The sequence below is a fragment of the Nicotiana attenuata genome, unplaced genomic scaffold (assembly GCF_001879085.1).
Source record: "Nicotiana attenuata strain UT unplaced genomic scaffold, NIATTr2, whole genome shotgun sequence".
NCBI classification, from domain to species: Eukaryota; Viridiplantae; Streptophyta; class Magnoliopsida; order Solanales; family Solanaceae; genus Nicotiana; species Nicotiana attenuata.
This window is the reverse complement of record NW_017673016.1, coordinates 138,095-147,744: the sequence shown is the minus strand read 5'-3', so window position 1 is coordinate 147,744 and position 9,650 is coordinate 138,095. Positions and strand designations below refer to the sequence as shown.

Genomic DNA, 9,650 nt, shown 5'->3' with positions numbered 1-9,650 from the left:
CAAAGGTTAACACCTTATTTATTTTAAATAAATATCATTTTAAAAAATTATATTCTATAGATACTTTTTAATGTTTATAGCAAAATATCTAATTTTGGTTACCTCCTACCCTTAAGCCACTAAATACGCTATTCAGTTACACTATTTTCTTTCTCTCTCTACTTTGATACATGCCATTTTCTTCCCCCATTCCTGAAAACACGAGTTACTGTTAGAGCCAGATTCCTTTGAAGGAACATCAAATCTTGTCAAGTACGACTGCAATGTGAGGCCTGCTACTTGAGGCTCAATCTCATGGTTTCCTTCAATAACCATCATCGAAACTCTTGAGATCAGCGGCTCCATAAACCTGCAACTGCTGTTTATTCAGTTCAAATTTCTCTCTTTGCTTCAATTAGTAATGCACCACAAAGAATCATATTCAGATTAGCTTGTTTCAAATCCAACGACTTCCAATTTTTCACTTTATTTTCCATTTTCTATCTCATAGGAATATATAGTAGGCTCTGTAGCAGTTCGTCGTTCCACAATGGTATCAATTTGATGAGCACTCATGTATTCATTGTCTTTTTTATTTCATTATAATTCAATGTATCTCGCTGTATTTCATGTATTTCATTGTATTCACTGTCTTTTTTTCATTCTATTTCAATGTATCCCGCTGTACTCTATGTATTTCATTGTATTCACTGTCTCGCTTAGGCTATAATTACGTATTTTAGTCGCTTATTACACTCTAATTTACTGCACTTTAATTGAGTTTGAGCTTTAATCGCTAGTGTCTTGCGCTAACTGTGTGTTTTATGCCTTGTAGGAGTGATTCCGAGCTATGTAGATGTAATGGAATGAATTCAACTGATTTGGAGCTTTGAAGTCTGAGTAAAAGCTCAAGGAATTAAGCCGGGATCGTGTTTGGGGGTCAACGGATGATAGTTAGAGCGAACGAAGAATCGAGTAGGCATATCGCGCACTGTCTAGTAAAATGGATATACCTTTTTGCTCAGAACTCCATTTGGGCTTCACAATATATGATTGGAACGCTAACTCAAAGGGCTAAAACTTTCATGTTTTACGTTTTTCCAAATTCCAGACGGAACAGGGTCAAAAACGCGATTGAAAATGCGACTACGGACCTGACGCGGACGGAGACAGAATATAACCCAACTAGCGCGGCCTTAGCGCTGGCTTAGCGCGGTCGCGCTAGTCCAGACGGAAAAACAGATCTGAAGGGTACTTTTGGAAGTTCAAGACCAATCCCCTCAACCTATAAAAGGTTTAGTTCGTCCAAAGGAGCGGGGATAAGTTTTTAGGGTTTAGAACAAGGAAAAAAAAAAGAGACACTACTTTAGGGTTAGACAACACCCTTGGAGGCAAGAACACGCTAGGAGCAAGGAGGAAGATTCAACTACGAGTTTTTCCCCTTCTTCTTCCTATTTTTATTGTTGGTTATGAATTTGAGTATTGTGTTTTCATATACTTTTATGAATAGTTAATTTGTTATCTAGAGTTTTGATGGAACCTCTTGGAGGATGAATTCTTGTTATGTTTTTCATATAATTTAACCCTTGAGTTTATCTACTTGTTCAACTACGCGCTTATTTCAGTTGATTGAATGGCCATCAATTGACTGTGCCTATTTAGTGTGTACTGCTCGAGAAAGAGTATATATTTAGGTAGTTGTTGAACAACATCACTCCTAACGTATGTGAGAGATCAATACAGAGGGTTTAAAGGCGGGATTAGAGATAGCGAAACCTTGGTGCGATCGTAGTGAGCGGTGTATTAGTGCCAGCTAGTGTAGTTCGAGAGAATACATCTAGTAAATTGTGCTAGTTGCTCGAGAGAGAATTACGACAACCAAAGTACTCACGATCAGTAGAGACTACTTAGGCGAAAGTATAGAAGACAAACGGGAAAGATTCCAACAATTGGGGAAATCATATCTCTAGACCTCCTAATCTTTTCTCCAACCCTTAGTTTCTTTAGTTGATAAATTTCTATTGCTTTTAGTTTAAATAACTTAAAAGTTATTCGAGCTTGTCCTCTTGGTGATATTGAACAACTGTAGTTAAACCTTAGTTCTCTGTGGGATTCGACTCCGGACATATAGACCGGATTATATTTGCAGCGACCGCTTATCCTTTTTAGAACTAGAGTTGGGCGTGATCAGTATTCATATATTTTTTTAATTAATATAATTTATGTATTCAGATGTATTATATAATTTCTCTGAAGATTGCTATATTTTTGGGGTATTTTTCGGTTGAGAATCTTTTTTATAACTGGAAATACAAAATTTATGTGTTATAATTGAGTTTGTTGAGTTATATTAGGAGTCTATTATGTTAATTGATTCACTTTCCGTTTAAAAACAGTGTAATCCCCTGTTTCACGCCGTGAATACAGTATAATGCAATAATCTGTCCAGCTGTAATTCCATGTGTTCACGCCATGAATACGGTCGAATACACTCGAATACAACAACTGATTAGCTGGACTTCCCTGATTCACGCCTATTTTTGCTACTGTATTCATGAATACAGTAGCTTAAATACAGCTAATACATCTTATAACAACAGAAAACATATCTACAATCCATAATATAGCAAATGGTATCTATAGATAGCTAATTACCACTAAAAGATAGTGTTTTATGAAAATTTCTCTAGTAAATACTATGTTCCATATAGAATAGTTCGGTTTTTCGGTTAACCGAATAACCGAGGCACCAAAACTAGGGGTGTCGATGGTTTGGTTCGGAAGGTTATTTTATAAAATATATACCATACCAATTTTTCGGTTATTCTATTATATATAACCAATATTAGACTTTTCGAAACCGTCCCAATCATGTCGGCTTCTCTTCGGTATTGGTACGGTTCGGTTAATTTTCGGTAATTTTTTTAAAAAGTTATGTTAAAGTCACTAGTAGAAGTAGAATGCAATAACATATGTACTTTTATAAGACTTGACAAAATTCTCTAGATATTTTTACAGTTTAAAAGGTGATAAATTAAGAAATAATGAAAGATGGCTAGAGTATAGATTCATTAACTATTCTACTACAACGTAAAAGAAACTAAGCAAATATGAAAGACATTAATCAGACTGAGACTCAAGAATAAAGTCTATAGGATTAAATATTCAAAAGGATAAATCTGAATCATACGAAAGTAAACATATTCAATACATTATAATTTGCTACTCATTATCTCTACAATACCTTGTATCTTGCTAGTCAATATGCTGGAAATAATTTAGTTTCCACAGGAGTAGCATAATAGGTTTTGGAATTAGGATTTTGAGTTTATTACTTGTTGGCTCGTAATTATTTTATAATTCTAAGACCCAAGAAAAAATTTAATGCTTTATTTTTTTTAAACTTAATATATAAATATATTTTTTATATTATAAATTTATTCGGTACGGTTCTGTATTTTTTCGGTTTATTTTCATAAAATAAAAAATCTACCCTAATTATCGGTACGGTTATAGATTTATATAAAAATCTCCAGTTTTATTAAAAGAAACCTAAAAATCGGTTCGGTACGATACGGTTCGGTCGGTTTAGTCGGTTTTTAAATATCCATTGACACCCCTAACCAAAACCGTCAATCGCACCGAACATCAAAATTTAATAATTTGAAAACCGTACACCAATCGATTAATCGATTAAACTAAAGGTGTTTAACGGGTGGGCCGGGCCGGGCCGGGCCTATATTTTTTGGACCCGTACGGGTTATGGTCCGGGCCGGTTACGGGTTGGGTCTTAACGGGTTACGGGTTCATCCGGGGTAAAAATTAAACCATAAGGGTTACGGGTTGAGGGGGGCCGGGCCGGGCCGGGTTTAGTATAAATTTTTTTTTTTGGAATTTTTGTATAAATATTGTAAGTTATAGTATTAATACAAAGTACTAACATAAAGAATACAAGCAAGATGGGAAAAAATTGCACTTATAAATTGCAAGTGCTATATTTATTTCAAAATTACAAAATTAAAGTTTGCATTTAAAAAGTAAATTAACAAATAAATAGTAAACTAAATTTTCATGCATAATAAATTAATAATACTTCAAATTAATCTAACAAACTAAATCATTAAGCATAAATACGTCTAATAATTTAAAATAACACAAATTGTCTTAAAATCTTAAAATAACACATATATAGCATATTTTAAAAATAATACGTTACCATCATATTCTATGATTTGAGCATTTATAGTTTTATACCCTAAATATATACACTATATGTTAAATTCCAACAATTTTAAATTATGTTAATTAGTATACAATAATTGGTATATTCATAGTATATTCGTGGTATATTTATAGTATATTCACGTATATTTATGGTATATTCACGGTATATTCATGTTATATTCATGTTCCGGGCCGGTCCGGGCCGGGACGGTTAACCGGTTTAACGGCACTGTTCATCTAACGGGTTTTACCGGGCCGGGTAACCCGTTTCAAAAATTTAAACCGTCCAAACCCACCCCAACCCCCTACCCAGCCCAGCCTAGCCCCCCTTACCGGTCCGGGCCGGTTCCGGGTTCTACCGGTCTGGGTCGGTCCGGAATCGGGCTGACCCGGCCCGTTTAATACCCTTAGATTAAACTGAAACCAAACAACTGAAATTTATGGTTCGGTCGGTTTTTTTGATTTGGCCGGTATTATGCCCACCCCTAACCTATTGTAAGAGTATTGTTGTCTTCATATGATGTTATCCATTGCTAATACACGTATTATTTATTCCATCTTTTATTCCATACAAAATACTACATACATATATTCGCATATAACTTGTATTCGTGGTTGTCATAAAATGTTTGGTTTCGGTATTAAACGCCACATAAATTATACTCCCCGAATTTAATACCGGAAAACAAACGTTATATATTATTATTCTTATGTACTTGCAAATTATACTTCATACCAACGTTGTATAAAATACTTTCTCTGTTCCAATTTATGTGAACCTGTTTGTTTGGGCACGGAGTTTAAGAAAAAATAAAGACTTTTGGAATTTGTGGTCTTAAATAACTCAAAAAGGGGTCCACACTATTTGTGTGGTTATAAAAGCTTCTTACTAAGGGTAGAATTGAGAATTTAAGCTAAACTGTTTCCAAATTTAGAAAGGGTTCATTCTTTTTGGAACGGACCAAAAAGGAAATAGATTCACATAAACTGGAACGGACGAAGTATTATGTAGTAGGTTTAATACTTCATACCATGATTATTTTTGTATACGTGTAACCAAATTGTCATTAACTTTTCTATTAATGTTGTGTATTTATGCACATGTCCTATTTGCAGCTGCTAACCGGGAACTTCTAGCCGTCCAAAGGGAGGGCCACCTACCATCTCTCACCTCTCACCTAACTTTTGGACAACCGAAACCCCCTTCCACGTAATGTCATCATCATTGAATAGTATTCGATCAAAATATTTTTTTTCGTGTGTGATATTTATATTGAAATTCGAGTATGTGCAAATTTACGGCAAAGTAAATACTTCTTGAAAAGAATAATTTCATATTCAGAATTCAAATTTAACATTATTAATTAAAAAATAAAATAATGTTTATCACTCTACCACCACACTTATTGGTGGTCAAAATTCTTTTGACTTTTCAGTGACATTAGATCATCGTCTCATACCACCACCTGCATACCTCTAGTAGAAAAAAAAGAAGGGTAATTCAATGTCTATAGTATCCTGTGTTCATACAAGCTTTGAAAAAGTGCCATAACCAAAGAAAGTGTAATGTAGATAGCTTATACTAATACAAATATTAGTGGTTGATTCCAAAGTTCTGGTCAAAAAAATGTGGAGTATAAGAAAAGGAAAGTGGCATATATTTTAAAAGTAAACTAGCATTCTCATCTCTCCAATCTCTTTTTGTGGTCAAAGTCTTTTCTTTATTCCTTGTACTTAGTAATCGATTAACATGTGGAGATGCAATTAAGTTTTCGAGACATAAAATTCTATATTCCTAATTTGCCTTGGGCGTAGATTGCGGGGTCTAAAAAGGTATATACTCCATCTTCAAAACCTACTAACTTTATTCATGTACCATTCCAAATAACAGTAAATCCTTTCTAAAACCCCTTCATCCACCATCAAAAAAATGAAAAAAATTCAACTAGCAAGCAAAATCCCATCTTGCCATAGCATAAAAAATCTTATTTTAGTCTCTTGTTTTATTTGCATAATCTATTTTCTATATCCCATAATTCTTGCCCCATATTATACCAATTCTCTTCATACCTCAGTTTCATCACAACAACATGGTTTATCATTAACAACCACACTTCAACATGTTGTTTTTGGTATTGCCTCTAATGAGAAATCATGGTCTAAGAGAAAAGAACTTGTTAAGCTATGGTACAAACCAAATGAAATGAGGGGTTGTGTTTTTCTTGAAAAAATGCCTAATAGTAGTACAAATGATTCAATTTTGCTCCCTCCAATTTGCATTTCTGAGGATATTTCAAGATTCCCATATACAAATAGAGGTGGGAATCCTTCAGCTATTAGAGTGGCACGTGTAGTTTCAGAAACAGTAGCACTTAACCATTCAAATGTTAGGTGGTTTGTATTTGGAGATGATGACACAATTTTTTTTCCTGAAAATTTGGTGAAAACATTATCTAAATATGACCATGGGCTTTGGTATTATATTGGGTCAAATTCAGAAAGTTTTATACAGAACAAGTTTTTCTCCTTTGAAATGGCTTTTGGTGGTGCTGGTTTTGCTATAAGTTATCCACTGGCAAAAGTTTTGGCTAAAGTATTTGATTCATGTATAGAGAGATATCCACACCTTTATGGAAGTGATGGTAGAATTCATGCTTGTTTGACAGAGCTTGGTGTTACTTTAACACATGAGCCTGGTTTCCATCAGGTAAATCTTCTCCTTTTATTTTTTTTGCTGTTCTAAATTGGAAAAAATAGATCGGTAGTCTTGGCGTAACTGGTAAAGGTGCTGCCATGTGACCGGGAGGTCACGGGTTCGAGCCGTGGAAACAACCCCTTGCAGAAATACGAAATACGGGTAAGGCGGCTTACTAATAGACCCTTGTGGTCCAACCCTTCCCCAAACCCCACGCATAGCGAGAACTTAGTGCACCGAGATACCCTTTTTGTAAATTGGAAAAATAGCTTGGGTAGTCGGTGTTATTGGTAAAGTTGTTGCCATGTCACCAGCAGCCGTAGAAACAACTTCTTGCAGAAATACAGGGTAAGACTGCATACAAATAGACTCTTGTGGTCCAGCCTTTCCCCGAACCCTGCTAACAGCAAGAGCTTAATGCACCGGGCTGCCTTTTTGTAAATTGAAAAAAAGTCAAATTTACTCTTTTACTACAAGAAATATCTTAATTTCCCCGTTACATTAAAGAAGTATTCATATCTTGCTGTTAGCTAATCGTGTCGTATTTGCCCGTGATTTTGGTGAAGCCACAATGCCGTATTCGATGAATTTTTAGGCATCAAAATACATCAAGCATCTAAATTTTATCACTTTACTTTTAGCTATGGTTTTAAAAATTATCTCGTATTGTATTTCGGATAGGAGCTTAGTTAAGGTAAAGGGCTAATACAAGACGATTTGCTAACAACATGAATATGAATGACTCAAAACCACAATGGAGGTAAAATTTAGATGTTTGTTATAGTGGAGAGTATTTTTGACTTTACTACATTGTAAATTTAGAATTTTGGTAGATGGAAGGTGAAGTTGACACCAATTTTCTTGTTCTGTTTGTGTGAAATGGAATTACTAGATGGATTTTCATGGAAATGTGTTTGGATTATTGGCTGCACATTCCATTAGACCTTTGGTATCTCTGCATCATATGGAGATAATTGAACCTATATTCCCTAACATGACAAGAATGAACTCCCTGGCGCATTTGTACGAGGCTGCAAGTTTCGATCCACAACGGATTTTACAGCAAACAGTATGTTATGATCGTCGATTTTCTTGGACAGTGTCAGTGTCTTGGGGATATGCTGTACAAGTTTTTGCACATAATGTGTTTTTGCCTGATGCTCAGCGTGTACAAGAGAGTTACTTGCCCTGGAAAAAGAATGCTTATGGTACACTTTATGAATATAATACAAGGAAATTTGAGTCTGATCCATGTAAAAAGCTGATTATTTTTTTCTTGGACAAAGTTTCTTCGGACATGGATGGCATCAAGACCATTTACAAGAAGAAAACATTTGATAATTGCACATTCAGCAAGAATTCACCTAGAGAAATAGAAGAAATCAGAGTGTTTTCGCACAAGTTGGAACTTGACACAAATCAGGTATATTTTTTCTCTAGCTTTTGAATTCAATTTAGGCCGATATACTTAACCTATAACCAATGGCGGAGCCAGAAATTCTAACAAGTGAATTAGAAAAATACAAGAATATTGCACCTTTAATTCGGCCTCTCTATCTTCACAAGGTAGGAGCAAGGTTTGCGTACACACTACCCTTTTACAGACCCCACTATGTGGGATTATACTGGGTATGTTATAGTTGTATTGCACCTGTAATTCACATTTGCGACCTAGAGCAATTCCAGAGCCTGTTTTATCACTAAATTAGAAGCTTCCCTTACATAAAGTGGTTTCAAAAATACATGTATATATATACTTTTAATTTTTTCTTCTTTTTTTTTTTTTTTTTGTTTTTACCTTATTTGAATATAATAATTTTTCGACAAAGTGGATTCAATTGAACTCTTTCAAACCCTGTAGCTCCGCCCTTGCCTATAGTTAGTACATTTATATGTTTAAATTATTTTTGAAACGTTTTGTTTAACGCCATATGCAGTTGCTAGCACCAAGAAGACATTGTTGTGATGTATTGCCTTCTACATATGGTAAAGTGATGGAAATAGGAATAAGAGAATGCAAAGAAGATGAACTTATTTATATGCACCAGTAATGCTTCCACCATTGGCGATTTTCGCAATTGGCTGAACAAAGAACCTGAAATTTGTATCTGAGGGAGTCAATTTTCTAGGAATTTTATCAATTGCTAATTGGCGACGGAGTAAAGTTTTGAACATAAGGAAGTTTTACACTGATCCCAGCAATATGCCTATGTATTTTTCGAAGGCTAGTTTGCTTTCAGAGTAGAGAAGTTCTATTTCTTTGCTTGTGATAAAATTTAGATGCAGAAGATTTAGAGGGAGTTCAGAGTTAGTTCAATAGGGAAGTCTTAGTTTTCAGAACTATTAGTGTACATGTGGTTACTCTGTTTAGATATATACTTCATAAAAGCAAATAATTTAGAGGACTACAAGACATGGACAATCTTTTTTTTTTTTTTTTTAATTAGCAGCAGGTTTAATAATTTGAGAGTTAAGGATAAAAAAAATTCAGAATTGACTGGAACTTGTTCAAGATTTTCTTAGCGTGTATAATCATTGATGGTACTATTTTATTAGGGTTCTATTGATGGTACTAATATGTTGTCTCTTTGTCGCCTTCTTGAGCCGAGGGTCTTCTGGAAACAGCCTCTCTATCCCTCGGGGTAGGGGTAAGGTCTGCGTACACATTACCCTCCCCAGACCCCACTCGTGGGATTACACTGGGCCGTTGTTGTTGTTGTAACCGTGTAAGGCTTGTGATTAATTTGTCTGA

The 9,650-nt window shown here is 34.9% G+C and overlaps 1 protein-coding gene across 1 annotated transcript; it reads left to right on the top strand.

Moving 5' to 3' along the window:
• Positions 1–5,909: 5,909 nt before the first annotated feature.
• Positions 5,910–9,334, top strand: LOC109215200. The gene is made up of 3 exons (XM_019379219.1): positions 5,910–6,910; positions 7,791–8,321; positions 8,836–9,334. Exons 1-3 carry the CDS (start codon positions 6,134–6,136, stop codon positions 8,947–8,949), a joined length of 1,422 nt encoding a protein of 473 aa, XP_019234764.1. The 5' UTR covers positions 5,910–6,133; the 3' UTR covers positions 8,950–9,334.
• The last annotated feature ends 316 nt before the right edge of the window (positions 9,335–9,650 follow it).